The 20,118-nt window shown below is 44.1% G+C and overlaps 6 protein-coding genes across 6 annotated transcripts; 3 read left to right on the top strand and 3 right to left on the bottom strand.

Moving 5' to 3' along the window:
- Positions 1-693: 693 nt before the first annotated feature.
- On the bottom strand, positions 694-2,089 carry HO173_010529 (uncharacterized protein; the record flags this gene model as incomplete). Its single annotated transcript, XM_037312414.1, has 4 exons — positions 694-713; positions 834-1,018; positions 1,083-1,805; positions 2,082-2,089. The coding sequence occupies 4 exons, from the start codon at positions 2,087-2,089 to the stop codon at positions 694-696; spliced, it is 936 nt and encodes a 311-aa protein (XP_037160630.1).
- A 643-nt stretch (positions 2,090-2,732) lies between these two features.
- HO173_010530 (uncharacterized protein) lies at positions 2,733-5,799 on the bottom strand (the record flags this gene model as incomplete). Its single annotated transcript, XM_037312415.1, has 2 exons — positions 2,733-3,729; positions 5,444-5,799. The coding sequence occupies 2 exons, from the start codon at positions 5,797-5,799 to the stop codon at positions 2,733-2,735; spliced, it is 1,353 nt and encodes a 450-aa protein (XP_037160631.1).
- A 636-nt stretch (positions 5,800-6,435) lies between these two features.
- On the bottom strand, positions 6,436-8,120 carry HO173_010531 (uncharacterized protein; the record flags this gene model as incomplete). The annotated part of the gene is made up of 7 exons (XM_037312416.1): positions 6,436-6,458; positions 6,523-7,635; positions 7,688-7,707; positions 7,758-7,789; positions 7,851-7,913; positions 7,979-8,011; positions 8,085-8,120. The coding sequence occupies 7 exons, from the start codon at positions 8,118-8,120 to the stop codon at positions 6,436-6,438; spliced, it is 1,320 nt and encodes a 439-aa protein (XP_037160632.1).
- A 1,035-nt stretch (positions 8,121-9,155) lies between these two features.
- Positions 9,156-10,752, top strand: HO173_010532 (uncharacterized protein; the record flags this gene model as incomplete). The annotated part of the gene is made up of 2 exons (XM_037312417.1): positions 9,156-10,274; positions 10,330-10,752. The coding sequence occupies 2 exons, from the start codon at positions 9,156-9,158 to the stop codon at positions 10,750-10,752; spliced, it is 1,542 nt and encodes a 513-aa protein (XP_037160633.1).
- Positions 10,753-11,319: 567 nt separating this feature from the next.
- Positions 11,320-11,906, top strand: HO173_010533 (uncharacterized protein; the record flags this gene model as incomplete). Its single annotated transcript, XM_037312418.1, has 3 exons — positions 11,320-11,462; positions 11,535-11,560; positions 11,719-11,906. The coding sequence occupies 3 exons, from the start codon at positions 11,320-11,322 to the stop codon at positions 11,904-11,906; spliced, it is 357 nt and encodes a 118-aa protein (XP_037160634.1).
- A 3,885-nt stretch (positions 11,907-15,791) lies between these two features.
- On the top strand, positions 15,792-17,360 carry HO173_010534 (uncharacterized protein; the record flags this gene model as incomplete). Its single annotated transcript, XM_037312419.1, has 2 exons — positions 15,792-16,079; positions 16,149-17,360. The coding sequence occupies 2 exons, from the start codon at positions 15,792-15,794 to the stop codon at positions 17,358-17,360; spliced, it is 1,500 nt and encodes a 499-aa protein (XP_037160635.1).
- Between the last annotated feature and the right edge of the window lie 2,758 nt (positions 17,361-20,118).

The following is a 20,118-nucleotide window of genomic DNA, read 5'->3' on the forward strand; positions in this document are numbered from 1 at the left end:
AGAGTTGCCAGATTGCTGGGTACCAAATCGTGAAGGCAGAAGGCGATATTTCCAGTTGATATAGCACTAGGAAAACATCATCTTGTTGATTAAGCGCAAATGTCTCAGTGGACGCGCTTATGGAAAGTTCGAAGAAATAGGCCTAATGGCGCCTATACAGCAAGTAAATCTTCCCGAATATTTTGGAGCGGGAGCACGTAGAGAAATGAAACGCGCGCTGCTTGACGATCTTGGTAATGAGACGTACTCTCGGAAGGAAGACGAGATATGACGATGTGAAACAGTGGTCAAAGAGCAAAACGTGGGGCGGCTTGCGCAATGGGCAGCCTTTCCCATACCGTCTCTCTTGGACTAGACTATTGTTTGGACGTGCTTTTGGATGCTCACAAGGATGTTGCTCATCGATCATACCAGAATTCGGAATCTCTGGGCCGCCTTCCGGTGCCTACGTCCAATAGTTTCCTGAGACGTGCTTTGCGAGCCCGTCTTGTGCACGACGAGCAATAAAACGAAGGTTCGGTCTGTGGGATGAAACAGTGGCATCTAGCCGAGACTGCACTTGGAATAATATGGTATATCAAGTGTCTCCTCAAGACTAGACACGGGGCAAACCTCATTTCCAGATCAATGTCCGGTCAACGACACGGGTCAATCGGTTCAAATTGTCTGCGCCATTCCAGTCAAGCGATGCCACTAATTCATCGTCGCATTCCCTGTATAATTTCGGAATCAGCATGACACCTCGGAGGAAAGTTCATGGGTCATAGAACAACTCTTGCAACCTGAACGGCCATAACAATGAGAAGGACAATGCTCCGAAGACAGACACATACATTCTTGAGGATACTCCAGCTTCTCGATCTGGGCTTTACCGTCAGTCTCCACCATCAAGCAATGGTTCTTCTCGATAAGGTCCCATTCCTTCGAGTCGTACGTTGAAGGTTCGCTGGCAACGATCACATGGCTACCATGATCTTCGGCCTTTTTGTGTGCGAGAGGATTTTCTTTCCCGTCAGGGCTACCATTCCATTAGCATGTACCATCGCAAAGGCAATGCAGCGCCGAAAGCCGCCTCCACTCACTGATCGGGATATTTCCTGTTCAATGTAACGCCTGCCTTGGTAGAATAGTACAGCGAAGGTGGCTGCTCGGTCGCATGATTCCGAAACCGGAAAGCAACAAGCTGGCTGCCATCAGTCGCTGCCAGGTTCAGGCTGTTGGGTTCTGCCTTGTCTCCAAGTTTTTCTCGCTGCAGCTTCACAACGGTGCCAACCGCCTTTCTCATGGCATCTCGCATCTGCTTGACGGTGTATTGCTGTTCCCAGCTCTTCCGGCCTTTCCCATCTGTAAGGTATGTGATGTACAGTGCCGCAAAATGTTCAGAATCTGTCGACCCATGTACATTGCCGTACGAATCATCGTCCATTAGATCGGCCATGCCACGGCAGATCTTGGAGAAGTCAGAAATTTCTCCATTGTGCATGAAGGTGTGTCGACCGAAGACAAAAGGATGGTTGTTGACCGCAGTAACAGGGGTGGCTGTAGCAGCACGAATGTGAGCGAAGACGGCTTTGCTAGCTGTGTTTGCACAGATGCTGCGGAAGTTGGTGTCATGGAGAGGAGGCTGAGCGTTCTTGTAGAGGCCAGGTTGCTCTGCAGTTATACCATCGCTGTTGAACTCTGCCGCGGTCGCCGTGTACCAAGCAACCCCGAAACCATCGACATTGAAGAGGCGGTTGCGAGCTGTGATCTCATGCGCCGTGGTGATCTCGTTTGGGTCGTGTGAAAGCAGCTTGGGAAGGTAGCTGTGATGCAGGGTTAGCCTCAAGTCAGTGTGAATTGATACACGAAGAACATACTGCTCATGAACTTGTTTAGCGAGAGAATGAGACTAGCGGATACGACGAGTCAGCTACTGCTTGCGTGCAAACGTTCTTGATTGTCCAAAAATGCGTGACACACGGGTGCTATCAAAACATCCTCCAGAAGGCATTCCTCGCTCTCTGAGACGTACGCGAACCATCCGTAGTTCCAATCAGCGGGGGACCTCGATTGTTTAGAGCTCGAGGCGTTGAACTTACCGACACATTGTTAGGAAAGCAATTTAGCGGATGTGATCGATTGATGGGTTGAGAACTTGAAGGAGGAGGGGTTCTAGATTCTCACCTACTAGATACTATACACAATTAGATGCAGTGGTTCGGCTCGGTCCGAGGGTCTTTGCCGAGACAATTAGCGTTTGGTTCTTAAAATGCGCAAATTTGAACATTTCTTCAGGGTTTAGATAGAAAAAAATACTTCAACAGCAATCTGTTTAATTTTCACATCTAAACATCTACCCTCTCACTGAAGGCTGGGTGTAATAGGTACCAAAAGGGGTTCGCGGTTTTCTCAATGCCAAATACACCTGTACACGCTGAAATCCGCTGGGAGCTTATCACAAGCGTTTTACCAGCAATACGCATTGACAAGATAGTTTAGTGTGCCTGCATATTTACTCAAGCTTGTTGGAATACATGAGTTGACAGCGCTTTGTTAAGCAAGAGCCAAAACCACCACGTCCCTCGCTGTCGCAGTCATCTTGAATTGTGTTTCGTTGAGGGGTATCCCAGCTCGATGGCCTATCCGTGACAGCGATATCTTCGCCAAGGTGCCGGCGTCCGCGATTGTCATAGCCATTCCTGACAGCGGCAGTGATGATGATGAATCAAAGGGCGTAGCCGCGTAGAGACTCATTTTCGTGATGCGCAGTATAAGTCATTCTCGCTGACATCAGTGTCGATGAAGGAATGTCGGGAATACTTGACGCCCTTGGGCTCTCGGCCAATGCTGTTGCGATCCTCCATCTCCAACATAAATCCGGCTTTCTTTCTTTTGACCAGTCGTAGACACTTGAAGCTCTCGAACCGACGTTCCGGACCGAACCTGCTGAGGATGGGGAGCTCGATGTATCCACATACATCACATTTGCGCGTACAAGCAGGGCATTCTTCTTCTCCTGAGTGGACGTTCTTCTCCAGTCGTGTACCGCAATGTAGACACGTCATATGAAGTGTGCGGATCCAGCGCTCTCGTTCCAAGGATCGAGCCCAATTCTCCTGTTGAGAATCTCGAAATGTTGGAGAGTAGCAGAACCTCTTCGGCATATGAAGCCAACAATGCCGAATTTCTGGATCGCTTTTTGTCATATTCAAGCACTCAATCCCATATCCCACATCAGACCCAGGTAAGCCGAACATTCTTTGATGATGTGTGCGTTTGCAGAAGGCACACACGAGCCTTTGAGGTAAAGGAACGCCTTTAGCCCTCGAGTCTTTCTCTAACAGACACTTGACTCTCCACATTATACACCGGTGGAGCTGCAGCCTTTTGACAATGGCGAGATGACGCAGCCGCTGGCTGGTCATTCTAAGGCAAATGAGCGAGACAACGTCCAGCATCCCAAAGATGTGTCGGATTATTTCCAAAGGAAGCATTTCAAGCGGACAAGAAGCTTCAGGTATTTGGACATCCTTAGCCCGCAGTGTTGACTCGGTGACCTGCGTAGCTTTGTCCTGCGTCGTGTCCGAATTCGTTTCCCATACAGACTTCTCATCGATGTCTTCCTGTTCGGCGTAATCCAGTAAACATTTTCGTGAGTCATTTCGAATGATGCTTGCATCTGTAACATGGTGTCGGGAAAATCTCCGCATGAGCGACAGCATTTTTGAGAGACCAAGCAGTAATACACTGACGAATTTGGTCAGGAAATGCCGGAGGATCTGGCTCTCGAGTCACAGTATCTGTAGAGGTTGCTATTCGGTTTTAATGCGAACTGTCGAATGCTCTTTTGCTCAAAGGGTTGAGGGCTTGAGATTGAAAGGGTCCATTGAATTTTGGACATTGAACTTGAGGGAGTTGTGGCGCTCAAGAACTCTTGCACTTGCCCGGGAAAGCTTGACCTGCAACTTTCAATTTTTCAAACCACCGAGCCAGTGGAACTTAAGGAAAAGTATTGGCGAAGCGAACGGGATCCTTTGACTCTTCGATCATGGAGTCTACCGAGAGGACTAGTGGAACGCGGCAGCAATGGAGTCGAGCACCAGTTGAGCCGTCCGGTAACCTATAATACAAAGTTGGTAGATGGTACTTCTTCCGCACGAACACACTCAAATCAAAAAGAAACAAAAAGCCACAAAGAGGTGGTAAATGATGCAAGCAATCTGCTAAATCGAGGGTAATTTCAGCTCCGACTTCCTACCTGCGCTGTATTGTAGAAGTAAAAGAAACCCACAACATGCTCACAGTAAGCCAAACACGTACAGGCAGTGTTGCAAGTATTCGCTTCATCCACAGTCATTACGAAAACAGTCCGCATCCTAAATCCAGCTTGTGCTTTGAATGGACCTAGAGATTCAACAAAGAACGCAAAGGTCATGGTAAGGCTCGCCGACTTGGTCCCCAAGAGCCTTAGTTTGCCCCAATGGTCAAAGACCCAAAATGTCTAGGTGTAGATACTCTCCCCCCCTCTTTTTAACCAAAAAGGGGTATTTCAAGGCTTGAATCACATGGAACGAAGGCGAAATTACCCTGAGGGAAGGTTGCCGTTCCTGTAGGGAGCACATCCCTCCTGGATGCTTCTGATGGCCTGTAGTGCTTGCGTCCCTCTTAATTACTCTTTGCAGGATTGAGACGTCGTCCAAACCCTCCCGAGTCGAGGCTTGATGACTGAGCAGAAGGCTTTGTCGACTTTCGGGATCCCTTGGGCTTAGGACCACCCAAAGAAGTCATGACGACGGCTTTGGACCACTCGAGCCACTCAATTGCAGGGTATGTAAGCCTTGGCGATTAAGTAAGCCAAATGTGGCAAGTTGGCCTGAGCAAGCACGTTGTTGAAAGCAGAAAGTGTTTTTCCTGGATGGCAGCTGCCCTGGCATGTGGCTCGTCGGCGACTTGATATGAGATTCAAAGCAAGGTTCTCGAAGGGGTGTCAGGGGTGATACCACTTCTCTTTGTTTTTTATATATAAGGTTGCATCATGAGAAGAATGATGTACATACAACAGTGCAAAATCAAACGAGGTTGTCCACTCTGCGCAAGACACCAAAAACAATGCTTTGCCAACGCTGAAACAAAAATTGTCCTCCTGGTATACCAATGCATTCCTTGTCTTCAATACTTTAACGCCCGCACCCAGATACAAGTAGTGGCACAAGCAATCCTTCCCGCTGTAATGATCCCAGGATAACTCTTTCGAGGCAGTTTGTTTTTGCGCTTTGCAGACACACTCTTTCCTTCATTTTCGATCCATAAGGGTTTTTCATTTGTGTCCAGTTCTTGATGTGGAGTTCGAACCATCCGGAGGTATCCGCCTGTAGAAGTCGAGATCGGTCCATGCGAGGAGCTCCGAAATCGGACCCTTGTTATGCAGGCTCCTTCTGCGTAGAATATCCAATGATGTTACAACGCCACCTCGCCCATATCTCTCATCAAACAAGCCATCTGCGCTCTCTTCGCCGCCTCCGCTATCAGACAAAAATCCTTGCTCTTGCCTTGACTGGGATCCTGCCCATACTGCTGTGCTTGCCCTGGTTGTTGTTGTTGTTGAGGTTGTTGTTGTGATTGTGATTGTGATTGTGATTGGAGTTGTGATTGCGAAGTTGGTGCTTGTGATTGCGGTAACGAAGTTGAGGTTCGGTGTCGATGTTGTGGTTGTGAAGGGAAGTCTTGGGAGGGTTGGCTGGAGGGTTGACTGGCGGAAGGTGAGGGTAAGAGTGCGGAGGAGGAGGAGTATGTGCCGGTGGTATTCGAGGAGGCCATGGAGGTCAAAGTGGGTTCTTGTGACTTTCCGCTGTAGGGGTAGAGAGTTGTTGAAAAGGTTGGAAATGGTAGGGGCGCTCAGCAGGCTTGGTCTTATGGCGAAAGTGTGTCACGCGCGTGCGTGGGAGTGGCAATCAGTATATCCTTCAAACCATGAGTACTTTTTGGAATTGGAAGCTGCGGGCGGAGGAATGAACTTGAAGGATTTGAAAAGATGTGTAAGGTGGAAAGAGAATGTGGTTATAAAAGCTTTGTTGAGCAAAGCAACTCGTATTAAAGACTTACCTAGACAATGAGCATTTTCTGCCTTTCAATTCCAGGCGGAATTTGCGAAAGCCGGGGATACCTTAAACCTCGGCCTTGCACCCCACTATCTAACTAATGTACCCCACATTATAGGGCTGCAAGATCGAGATCATCATGGCTCTCATTTCGTGGAGATGCAGAGTAATCCAACTACATTACTTTGCTATAATTATCAGCTAATGGTGGTTGAAGAACTATTGGCTATGCTGGGATATGCTAATGCCGGGTGCAATAACCCGACCAAGCCCGAATGACGGATTCGATCTGTGGCGGTTCAGGCCTTTCCCAAAATCAGTCAATGTCTAAGCATGCGGTCTGATAACGTCAAGATCATAGCATTCGTATGTAATTGCCTGTGTCATGTTAGCATCCAGTACACTGCTGTAGACTCATTTGACTAAGAGCCAAATTACGTACCTGGAAATTGCCCTTGTCGGCCATCTAGACGCCCCGTCCACCATTCATTCTCCGTGGCCCCTTTCTCTATGATGTCTATGATATCTCCAGTCGCAAAACTCAGATCACCTGCCGCTTGTGCTTCGTAGTCATATAAGGCCTCAGCTCGATCAGCGACTGCGGGTGCTCCAGCCAATCGTGAAGGCTTTGGCTTGGGTGGAGGAGGGGCTGCTCCCTTGGCCTTGGCTGCTGCTCCCCAAGAACTACCGGTGCTGTTCGCGCGAGCCATGGAGCTGTCGCCATTAAGGCTGGGGGATCCAGATGCATTGTATGGTGGAGGTGGGTTCTCCACAAAGTCGTGGGTAGATCTTCTTGTTGGGGCATCGGATGATTTCCTTCCTTCTATTGCCAGTCGGCTGGTTGGACCCTCCAGTGCCATTTTACTGCCAGGGCCGTACTTCGGGGGTCCAGCTTTTTTCGCTCCTGTTGTCTTGAATCTAACAATGGAAAGGCCTTCGGTCTGTTCTCGAATATCTCCCCGCTTCGCATCAAAAGCCTCTTCGATGTCGAGGGTAAGGTTGAAGTAGCCAATATCGATGCTTTGCATTTTCTCGTGAAGCGTGTAGAAAACGTTAAGTTGCATATAGTAGAACGACTGGAATAGCGGGCGTATGAATTCGCGTTCGAGCTGGAACAGCTTAGGCAGCTCGTCTTTGAGGAGGTCATTGAAGTAGTTGAATTCTTGGGTAGCTTGCTCCGCATCGTTCTCGGCCTTGTATAGCGCCTTTTCATCCTTCAATGATTTGTCTTTCTTATCTTGAATCTTCTTTAGGGTAGCTCGGTGCCGATCGTAATCAAGCTGCTTGTGTGCTCTTTTCTGAAGCGACTTCTGCGCAACTTTTATGACGTTGAGAAGTTCGTCTGCAGGCCCTATTACCCTTGCTTGTATCATTTCCAGCTCCGGCGCCAGCGTTGCTTGTAATTCTCTAACAATGTTTTCATACTCCTCACACGCTTGGATACCTTCAGGATTCCCTTCCGGTATTATCGAATCCGGATCCGAGACTCGCCCTGATATTGGCTTGTAGATTTCCTGCACAGCTTTGGAGAACTCGATCTGGTGATTTAGCATGCCTGTACGATGGTAAGCCAGACGCAATGGAAGCGTTATGAGGGTTGCACAGACCATTGATGGCATCGAAGTATCTTCAATATTCAGCTTTAATTTATGGATGTTGGTAGCCAGATGAACTCACTTCTTGGATTCATCATGTAATTTCTTCGTCTCCTATGCCCACGGATGCCTATTAGTCGCAAGGACTTGCAGCATTTCATTGGGAGTGACATGCCTTCTCGAGCTCCTGAAATCGTCTCTCTGAATCGATGTAGACAGCGTCCTTGGTGTGCTCGCCCTATTGACCGAGGGTTAGACTCTAGCCAACGTCGTGGTTGGAATAGTCAAGTTGAAAATACGCACAACGTTGAATCTCTGCTTGAATGTTTGGGGCGCCTGGCAGAGATGACAGTGTCAGTATTGTAGGTACATTCCTCATCATCCGGAGATCTTTCCGTCAAATTCTTACCCGAACAGCTGCCTTCTGGAAACCCTTCAAACTCATTGTGCCCCGGGAATACAATCAGCTGGTCACAATCAGATGCACCGGAGGTTTCCCAATTCAAGTTCGACGGTACCGAGCAGCGGTCCTCGCGAGTTGTAGGTCTCTGACGGGCTGCGCACAGCTGCGATCTCGTATGCAAGATGATGTATGCTCAGAGGCTTGGCTTTTAGACCATAGCGCAGCGAATACGTAGGCTAAGGGCGGTGAGGATAGTTCTGGTTGGAGAATCTGTACCGCTAGCGATGATTCTTTGTGATGGTGTACTTCATGGTAAGCTGCTCTGCCTGATAGTTGGGTAATCTCGAGTGCTTTCTCTTACCGTTGACTTTGAGATGTGAAGAGGCTTGGCCTTCCGGATTCCCGATAGCGCGCTAAATAGACGCCAATATTATGCACAAGAAATGTATAACACACAAGTTATACAACGACAAGAAGCAGCCTCCATACCTGCACCAGCTGACACCGTACTTTTAGAGATTTTTTGGCAATGTGACTGACCTCCAATATTGTCACGGTATGAATTTCTATGTAAAATGGCTCCTCGTCGCTCAACGATTTGATTGTTGCTATTTCGTGATTTCAGTGGAACTATGACGTTGAAAATCGTGCATGAGTTCGCAGAGTCTTTTCTCTCTCTTCTGATGTGTATCTCTTAGCATCAATAAGCCGTTCTAGAAGGTTGTCGTCGTTGCTTAGGGTACCAGCTCGACTTGCTTCTTGTTCGGGTCGCTTTTTCAGATTCGAGAGCAACAGATTTCTCAAGAAAAAAGGTCTACCACAAGTACTCAGGGTCTCAAGTTCCCAAAATTCGCTCGCAGCATAACTGTGTGATCATAACAAGGTGTACATAATACAATGCAAAAGAATGGTTTTCAGATCTGGTTGCTACTCGTATGTGAGGATGCGATGAACTCTTGGCGATCCGGAAACTAGTTGACGTAAGGCTGAAGGCGTTTGCTCGCCTTCAGAAATGCGAGCATTGGCATCTATCTCACACCTACACCCATTCCTCGCACCATCGTAGAGCTCCTCACGATGGCAAAGTCAGCAAATGTAGCCTTGAGGCAAGTTTCACGCCTTTCATCAAGGCGGCCCTCATCCTCGAGCTCCTTCATCAGAAATGCGTCCCATTTCAGAGCAACCGTTGCAAATCAAGCAGCGCGTCGATGCTACGTCTCAGAGTCAAAGCCAGATAAGGCTCAAGTGAGCGTTGATACAGCCATCAGAGCAGACCAAAAGGCATTCACAGCTCAGACTGGTCTCCTACCAGAAAATGCAACGATGCCAGGAACAGGAATGTCAGCGGATGTCATGATGAGCCCGACGGCGGGTATCCTCAAGCAAGCTACAATTATGGACGAAGGAATACGACCAATTTATCTCGATATGCAAGCGACTACTCCTACGGACCCTCGTGTTCTTGACGCCATGCTCCCCTTCTTCACCGGCCTCTACGGAAATCCTCACTCAAGAACACATGCGTACGGATGGGAGACCGAAAAAGCCACAGAGCAGGCAAGAGAGCATGTAGCGAATCTGATCGGCGCAGACCCGAAGGAAATCATCTTCACCAGCGGAGCAACCGAGAGCAACAACATGAGCATCAAGGGAGTGGCGAGGTTCTTTGGAAGAAGTGGGAAGAAAAAGCATATAATCACTACGCAAACGGAACACAAGTGCGTGCTAGACAGTTGCCGCCATCTACAAGAGGAAGGCTTCGAGGTCACCTATTTGCCAGTGCAAAACAGTGGAGTGGTGGATTTGAAGGAACTGGAGGCGGCCATTCGACCGGACACGGCGCTCGTCAGTATCATGACGGTAAACAATGAGATCGGAGTCATTCAGCCAATGGAGGAGATAGGCAAGCTTTGCAAAGCCAAGAAAACCTTCTTCCACACAGACGGAGCCCAGGCTGTTGGGAAAATGCCAATCAGCGTCGACAAGTGGAATGTGGACCTGATGTCGATTTCCGCACACAAGATTTACGGACCAAAAGGCATGGGTGCCTGCTACGTTCGACGACGCCCCAGGGTCAGAATCGATCCCATCATCAGTGGAGGAGGCCAAGAACGTGGTCTGAGAAGCGGCACTCTTGCCCCGGCGTTAGTCGTTGGCTTTGGAGAAGCTTGCAGGATAGCAAAGGAAGAGATGCCTGTGAGTAGTGAGACTCACACCAACGTGAATTACTTTTACTGACTGTCTCTACTAGTACGACTCCAAGCGGATTCAAATGCTCTCCGACCGTCTCCTGAAGGGATTGCTATCCCTCGAACATACTTCTCAGAACGGAGATCCAGAACGTTTCTACCCCGGTTGCGTCAACGTTTCTTTTGCCTACGTCGAGGGCGAGTCTCTACTGATGGCACTGAAAGACATTGCACTGTCATCCGGAAGTGCATGCACGTCAGCATCACTCGAGCCCAGCTATGTCCTCCGAGCTCTCGGCAACAGCGACGAGAGCGCCCACAGCAGCATCCGCTTCGGTATCGGGAGGTTTACCACGGAGAGCGAAATCGACTACGTGCTTAAGGCAGTGAAAGAGCGGGTTACATTCTTGAGGGAGCTCAGTCCCTTGTGGGAGTTGGTTCAGGACGGCATTGCACTTGACAGCATCGAGTGGAGTCAGCACTAAGGGGTGGGTCCTTTGCATGTTTACGACTTGACGATTTTCGGGCATTGCGAGGTGTTGTCGCGGGCGTCTTGCTTCCGGTGGACTGCTTTCGACTTCCAACGTCCGGGGACACCATTTAGCACAGCTTGAGGTACATGAGCAAGAGAAGAGCGGAGTCAGACTGTTCCTACAAACCCCTGCGACCTGTAATTCAAAGCATCATAAACATGAACAATCGGTTTCCTTAGGCCTGAGCAAATTCGCTAAATGGCTTTTTTTCCTCTAATATAACCAGTGTCCATCCCAGTCTATCAACGTGCAAAATTGCGCCTTCTGTTCACACCATGTTTCTCAGTCCATGCATCTCCAGGCTAGCCGGTGGACAATTCTCTACAGGCGTCTCTATAGGCGCCGAAAGGGTTGAAACTGGGCTCTTCGCCTGCCCCATAGAAACCGACGCTCGAGAACCGTCACCGCAAATCGCGTTCCAAATTAGCGATGCGGTTGGGCCATATTTAAGGGTGTGGTTCCCCAGTCCCCCGGCTCTGCTCCATCTTGGGCTGTTAATCCAGAGCTGACTCCATCGCAATGCAGCATTTCGGCGAACTTTGGCTTGCCGTCCTACTCCAATTGTGTACTCTGACTTTGGCAGCACTACCGACAATTCCCATCAACGCCACTGATGGACTTGATCTGTTGTCCAATTTCACGACTTTGACTTCAGCATCCCTGTGAGCCAAAACCATCCCATCAACCCCCTACATCCACCCACCGATCCTGATCGCTAACATACCCACCCCCAGTTCCACCCTTCCTCCGGATCCCTACCGTACGTACATTTCGAAGCTAAGCCTTCGTCTTTGGTATCGAAATCGAGTCACAAGACAGAACTCCCGGGAGCAAAGGGACGATTCTACTCCCAACACCTGTCTTGCAACTCGAGGTGTCTGCGCCGAAGAAGCAATGCTGACGTCGAAATCTTTGTAGAAATCCGCGTCTACAACACCCCTACCAGTCTAATCCTCCACAACTACGGCCCAGCCATCGAGCGCGTAGACGTCCTTGATATCCTTCTTCAGGGGCAATCCGACGTCGTCGACGGCCTTGTGGCCAGCCATGGTAATGCACCAATCCAACGGTTGGCATTCACTTTCTGGTCGGGGAGTTGTATATGAGAATCGAGCCGGGAAGGGGGGGGACGGATGAAGTGGTTGATGATGGCGCAGGCGTTCAAGGGGATCGCGCAATTTATGGAAGAATTTGGGTGGGTGGCGGTGAAATTCATGGTATTGGATGATGAGGCTGGCGTAGTGGGAGCGGGAACGCTGGTCTTTTTTCGACCAAGGGGGGTTGGCGTGAATAATGGCTCGTCTCTGGTAGAGACATCGTGATACCTATCTGAAAACGAGAGGCAGGGTTTCAGGTCCTTCATGTTTGGCCTGCCGCCTTCGAATGAGCTGTACACATGTTTATAAGGCCTTCTCATCGCCCATCCTGTGCATACCCGTCTCCCAAGGATGCCTCACTGTCCCCTTAGACGTCAGTCAGCATATTATCAAGCGTTGATGGGGGCGGTCATAGTTTAATTTTAAAAAAACCAGGCAGAATTGTGATATCAAGGTACCTACTACCTATTAAGTCATGGCAACTACTCTCCTCCTCCCCACTCCCCAAACCCAAAAAATTTCCCCTTAAAAAAAAAAAAAAAAGACCCCCCCCCCTTTTTTTTTTTTAAAAAAAAAAAAAAAAAAAGAAAAATTTCGTGCGCCGGGAACCAAATATATAAATTTTTGAATTTTTTCGTCCGAACTATTAAAAGTTTTTAGACTTCGCCATTATATAGAGGAAGTATATTACTATCAGGCATAGAGAGGTTAATATCTAAAGTTCGAAGATATCTCAGCGTTATCGCTATAGAGAAAGTTGAGTATCTAAATATCCTTAATATATTCTATATCTATACGAACTCGTTCTAAGCGTATTAACCGCGTTAATATTATTTAAGATATATATACTATAATCCCTCTAACTCTTAAGCGAAGCGTATTCGAGTTAATATATATTTTTATAGAAGATATATCTCGAGTACTTAACTTTCTAATTAAGGGTAATATAATAAATCTATCTAGATAATTTCTTAATTCGATTCGTTATATAATCTTCTAATAATACTAAAGATAATATACTATTATCTAGAATTTTTCTAATAAAGATTAGTCGATTAAAGATAGATACTATAAGCGTTAGCGGAGATCGCGATCTCGAATTAGCTTATACGATAATAATAAGCTATTTAATTCTAATAAAAGACTTAAATACTTAATTAGCGACCTCGATAGATCTATCTCTCTCGTAATTAACTTTAAAGAATTATATAATAATTATAGAAAAATTATTAAAAGTCGCGAATTTCGCATTTCGATTAATTATTGCGAGTGCCTTATATAAAATAACGATTAATATAGCGATTTTATAGTTTTCTACTTAGACTCTAGAGAAGGGGTATATCGTAATAAGCTTTACGATATAATTAGTTCTCGAAGCGAGAAACGAGTATAGAGCTAGTTATAGGGTATCTCGCTAAGCGAGTTTAAATTACTAAGACTATATTAATAGTAGTCTTAGTAATTTAAACTTATAACTAGTCGAGATATCTATAGTTAGTCCTATACTCGTATCTCGCTTCGAGAATTAATTATATCGTAAGCTTATTACGATATATCTCTTTCTTAGAGTTTAAGTACGAAATTCTCGAATCGCTATATAAATCGTTAATTTATATAGACTCATCGCAATAATTATCCCGTTATCGAAAAATCGCGACTTCCTTTATTTTTCTAATTATTATTATATTATCTTTTAATATTAATTAAGAGATTAATAGATCTTTCGAGGTCGCTAAATAAGTATATAAACTTTTTATTATAATTAAATAGCTCGTTATTATTCGTATAAGCTTATTCGAATATATATTCTCCGTTAACGATTATAGTATTTATCTTTAGTCGATTACTCTTCGATAATTAAATTTTAAACGATAGCGTATTATATTTAGTATTATTAAAAGATTATATAACGAGTCGAGTATAATAATTAGATTATAAGTTTAATTATATTACTATCTAATAAAAAATCGAGTATTAAAGCTATTTTCTCTATATATAGATTTATTAACTCGAAGATATATTACTTAGAAGTTAAAGGGAGTATAAAATATATATCTTAAATGGTTTTAACGCGTTTAACGCGTTTAAAACGGATTAAAGCGGATGAGGAGACTGTGAGAAATACTTAGGTACGCGATTTTCTCTTTAACGACGATAGCGAGGTATTTTCGAACTATATATACTAACCTCTTTATAGTTTATAGAAATATCCTTCCTTCTAACGAATACGAAGTTTTAAGATATTTAGCGGACCAGTTCTGGAGAAAAGAAAAAAGTTATATATTTGTTTCTCGGGTAGTAGAGAGGAGAATATCATCAAGCGATATTCGATTAGCTCGTTTATAACGACGACGTAGACCTTCCTATATTTAAAGATGTCTTTTTCTACGTTTTATATACCCATAAGAGACTCCGACGTTATGCGAGATATTCTTATTCATCGATATCGCCGCTATCAATATCTAACTTTATATTAAAAAGAATGAATTATCTCCGCTTCGCTCTTCGCTCTACTCTCCGCAAGTTCGGTAGCTATATAATTGCTTATATGCATATATGCTTGCTTACTTATTTATACGTATCGCCGCGGCGACTCTCGTAAGTCTGGCCGTCTAAAAAATAGGGGGAGACTGCGGCGTCTAACCGAAGTAATGAACTGATTGGCGAGGCCACGGCATTTTCCTCAACACGCCGTGCCGTCGGTCCGGCGAGCACCATGGCGGTTACCCCGAGAATTTGTGTACTTTGGGGGAATTCCTGTATGGTGGTGTCTGCGCGTCTGTTGAGACGTACGGCGTTCTTGAGTATTGGTGCCGCTGCTATGGCTGAGTTAGCTGAGTTCTTTTAGTGGAATAGAATTGGAAGCCTACTTCTTAACCACTGCACCACAGCTCCTAATTTGACGAGGGCCTATTTGACTATATTATTCGGATAAAGGCTATATCACGTAGTTGCGCATTTTTGTTAAGGATCATATGTACGCAGGGTGTGAATATTACATATCGGGCGATACACCAAAAAATTAAGTCTTGGCAGGGTTTCCTACTCAGACCCACCTCAAGGCCGGTGGGGCCAAGCTGAGACTACACCAACAGTTAATTGAAATCTGATGATGTCATTAGATTATAAGAGATGATTGTTTCGACCCATTCAAATTGTCTCATGTAATGCGTCATCGAATGTTAACATATCCTCGAGTCAAAAGTTTGCCCGGTAAGGCTGAGGCAAGATGCCCCCGCGCCTGGCGCGGCACCAATGCACAGTTGACAGCAAATTAATTCCCGGTCTCCTTGGAAAACATCGACTTTATCTTTTCCACCTGGTTGGCTGGAATGAGATACAAATTAAAACATACGATTATGTATCCTGTCCATCCCGCTCTTTTCCGGTGGACATGTTCCCAACGGTCCCAGCCCTGCCGTGGCCGAAGTCGGGGCCTCACTCACGGATCTGCCACAATCTTCTCAAAGGCGCCCGACAAAGAGCAAAGGGACTGCCATAGAGACCTTCAAGATCTGAAAAGCTACTAGCCGTGTCCCTAGATTCCCCATTTTTGCTTTTTAAGCTTACCAAATCTCCGGGTCTCGTACCCAAGCTTTTTTATTGCCCGCTGAATAATGCCATAGAATTCTCGCTTCCTGGTCCAATATCACTGATTTTTCTGTTCACTGTACCATATGAATTAAGCCCCTTTTCCCTAAATTTTTAACAGACGCTGGGCATTTCGACACAACACTCGCCACTGGCCGCCTATTCTCTGGATATACTATCCCATTATCACCCTGAGCCACGAATGGTCCAATGAGCCGCTGCCATATCACACAATAGATTGGCCGCCTAGGTGCGCTAAAGCCGGAACTCACGAGCTGCAGCGATACAATCCCATTGCAGACGATGCTACCACCGGTCCCCTCCCTCGACCACTATGGCATTTCTGAATACGGCTTCCTTCCCAATACATTCCCGCTCGAGATTCTACCCGATCCGTATTACAGACGATGGGAGGCAATAGTGTCAAACCTACAAGCGTTGCTTCTCAGCAAAAGGTTGAGGCATGTGGTTGATGACCTGGATATTATCACAGCCTCGAGGCTACGGTCCCCTGCGGAATGGCGAAGAGCATATGTGCTCTTGTCTTTTATAACGCACGCCTACATTTGGGGAGGAGATAAACCAGCAGAGGTATGCAGAAACGCGATTCTGCCCCGGGTACTTTGTGCATGGTGGTGGCTAACAATTATCCCATTACAGCGAGTCCCTCCGTCACTCTCTATACCTTTCATAGAGGTATGCCGTTACTTGGAGTTACCCACAGTGGCAACATACGCAGGCGTATGCCTCTGGAACTTCAAGCCAATCTTCCCTGACGAGCCAATTGATACCCTTGACAATCTTTCAACTCTTGCCACCTTTACCGGCTCACTCGACGAGTCATGGTTTTACCTGGTATCCGTCGCCATCGAGGCTCGTGGTGGGCCTACAATCCCGCTCATGTTAGAAGCAATTGAGGCCGCTCGTGCAAATGACAGTCGTACAGTGACAGAATGTCTTCACGCATTTGCAGAAAGACTGGATGAGCTAGGCACCTTGCTTACGAAAATGTACGAGAATTGCGACCCCCATGTCTTCTACCACCGGATCCGTCCTTTTCTCGCTGGTAGCAAGAACATGGCCGATGCGGGACTCCCCAATGGCGTCGTTTTCGATACTGGCGCCGGAAATGAACCTTACCGTCAGTATGGTGGCGGTAGTAACGCTCAATCATCCCTGATCCAATTCTTCGACATTGTGCTTGGAGTCGAGCATCGCCCAACTGGCACCCAGAAGTCATCAGACTCCTCCACCGAAAGTGACACTGAAGGGCCCACCGCTCCACCTTCTCGCCACAACTTTATCCATGAGATGCGATCCTATATGCCTGGTCCTCACCGCCAATTCCTGAAACATGTCTCCTCTGTGGCCAATATTCGCGAATATGTCGAAGCCCATAAATCGAACCGATCATTGAGTATTGCGTACGACGCTTGCTTGGCTATGGTACGCGCGCTGCGGGACAAGCATATCCAGATGGTGTCCCGATACATCATTGTCAAGTCTCGCGAGTCGCGTTCACACTCTCGGTCGCTTTCCCCGAGAAATGCGCCAAATCAGCCTCAGCCACTCAATCTTGCCAATACGCATAAAACCTCGAAGACTGAGAAACCCGGCAGCAAAAAGCTCAGAGGGACAGGCGGGACGTCACTCATACCGTTCCTCAAGCAAGCGAGAGATGAAACTGGTGAACCTGCCATTGACGCTTGGGCGAGACGAATCCTAAGTAATGGGCCTGCCGAGAGCGGTAACATGTCTCCTTTTGCTCCCTTGGGAAAACTAGGGGAGAATGTGGATGGCGAAATGGAGATTGTGGGTCTCGCAGGGGTATGGAAGATGGACGACAGTGAAGGAGGGTTGTGCCATTGGTGATGAAAATCAAGGGCATAACAAAGTGTATATACCGTGCATGAACGGCAAATTTCTGCACATATGGGTCAAGGATCTCGGCACTGGACATGAAAGACCGCAAGTTTTGGCTTTAGCAGATGGCGCCGTTGGTCCTTTGCCAAAGCATTGGGTATTGTTTAGGGGAAGGGCCGGGGACTGGTTTTCCATCGTCGCTCCCCTGCTCTGAAATTGAGGAACTCTATGGTAAGAGTCCAAGACTCTTTGGTCATTTTGCTTGATGGACGCTGCCCAGAACGTTCGAAAAGTTGGGTTTATGTCTGTAATTATGCAGCGACTGGAGGCAACGACGCTGCTTAAGTCTGATGTAGTCTGGCCTGTGGGTCCAAATTCGACCACTCTCATCATACACATATGATCAAGTGCTGTTCCAAAGTCGTTTGAATATCTCTTAGATCATCATCAGCATCGTTCCTATTGGTGCATCGTTGTTTCTTGGCATTTGATAGGGCTAAATCCTTGCTAGCCTAGGTACTCGTACCTATCGCCGAAAGTGGGCCGAAAGTAGATTTGAAGACGAGGAGTTTTGGTGGGTAGGAGGTGTTGATTATTCTATAAAGCAGGAAGGCTGCTGCAGGATATATCCCACCAGGCCAAGCCGCTATTGCACATGTAGCTAGCTGCAAATGCCTGCAAGGAAGCCACGCCCTATAACTACTCCCACACAAAACTTTCGCACAACGCTTATGCTATATTATTGAGCTATAGAAAGTAGATATATATATTCAAAGCACTCAGTAAGGCCAGTATCTCTTTAATTGACTTTAGAGAACGTCTATATTTCTATAACTATATCGAATAAGACTAACTAGCTCTAATAAGACTATAGTAATTATAATTTCAAGAAATACGTATTTATACTAAAGTTGTCGATAAATACTATATTAAAAATAATAGATAAAGACTAGAAATTACTAATAGATAAAGTAGTTATTATTCTTAAAGCGACGATAGTATTTATAAAAAGAGCGAACGATAAATCTAAAATCTAGATAGTTTTAAATAAAATATATAAACTAGTTATTAATTTAAGTAATTAAGATAATAATATAAAGAAAAAGATTATATATATTAAGTATTAGATAGCTAGTCTAAAAAGTAATATATCGATAATTAGCTACGCTAGCGTACTAAATTAATTCTTAATATTCTTCTTTATTATCGAAGAAATCTCTATTATATTATTAATAATATTAAAATAAGATTAAGTATTATATAATAAGCTAAATAAGATTATTATAAAGTTATAAGATAAGATAGTAAGTAAAGTATTAAAGAAAAAGATATTAAGTAAAATAATTACGATAATTAATAAATATATAAAGAGTATAAATATTATAAGAAAATCTATTAGAACGATTAAAAGGCTAGCGAATAGCGATATATATATTATAATTATAAATAAGAAGAAGATAAATAGATTAAGAAAAAGTAAGAATTAAACTTTAAAGATAAATAGTAGCGTGAGAGTAATTATTAAAATATATAATCTTCTACTTTATAAAGTAAGAATTAATATATTTAATATTAAAAATATAACTACGATAATTAAAAGAATTTAGAATAAAAATATTAATATATTAAGTCTCGATATAATATAACTAGACTAATTCGACGCGAATAAAAAGAATTATAATAAGAGTTTATTAATTATTAAATTAATATCTCTAGAGAAAGAAAATAGAGTACTAGAAGAAAGTCTAATTATCGATTTAAAACTATATAATTATTACGTCTATAATAAGTAATATAAATCGAAGTAATACTTTATATATTAAAAATACGATTATCTATCGACTATATACTCTAAAAAGAATTACTTAGTATACGAAAAATGCTTAAAGAAGTATTATTATAAAGATTACACGATTGATACTCGTAAATATTCGATTTATAAGGAATTATATAAGGTTTAAAATAAGATATATATAGTAAAGAAGAGAAAAATAGCGAGAATAAGAATAGCGAGATAATAAACTTCTTTACGATTTATAATAATAAAGAAGATATCGACTAGCTATTAAATAAGCGATTAATTAAATAACTATTTTTAGAATACGTTTAATTATAGGCGAAATAAGAAATTTTTTTAAGATTAATATTTACGCGTAATAGATTAGTAGATAGAGATAGCTAATAGAATAGTTAGTAGAAGAGAAATTAGAGCGTTAAATCTTAAAAGAACTATTATATCGAATCTCTAGTTAAGTAAAAGAAGATATACTTTTATATTACTAATAAAGGTCTTATTTAGAAATAAATCGCCTTTTAAAGTAGTAAATAAAGTTAAATAATATAAGAATAATATAGCGATAAAAGATATTAATAATCTCGAGGATAATAGATAGTCTCTAAGTTAAAAGAGTAGTAATAAGAGAATTACGGTTCTCGTTAATAGGAATAAAAAGAGATATATTTAATTTATCGATAACTAAGAAAAGAAGAATACTTAGAAAGAGAATATAAATTCTATAAACTAAGCGGAGCGAGTAAGTAATATTAATAATAATATCGAGAAATAATAGTATACTCTAGTTAGCTATTAATACTATAATATAATATAAGAAAATTTAGAATAATTATAATAGAACTCTTTAATAATAAAAAGATTTATAATATCGATATAGTAGTAATTTAGAAGTTTTAAAGAAATACTAATATAAATATATTATATTATCTTCTAAAGAATAGATTTAATTTAATTTACTCTTATTATAATAAT

This window comes from Letharia columbiana, assembly GCF_014066305.1.
Source record: "Letharia columbiana isolate WasteWater2 chromosome Unknown Sc0000050_s0, whole genome shotgun sequence".
Taxonomy (NCBI): domain Eukaryota; kingdom Fungi; phylum Ascomycota; class Lecanoromycetes; order Lecanorales; family Parmeliaceae; genus Letharia; species Letharia columbiana.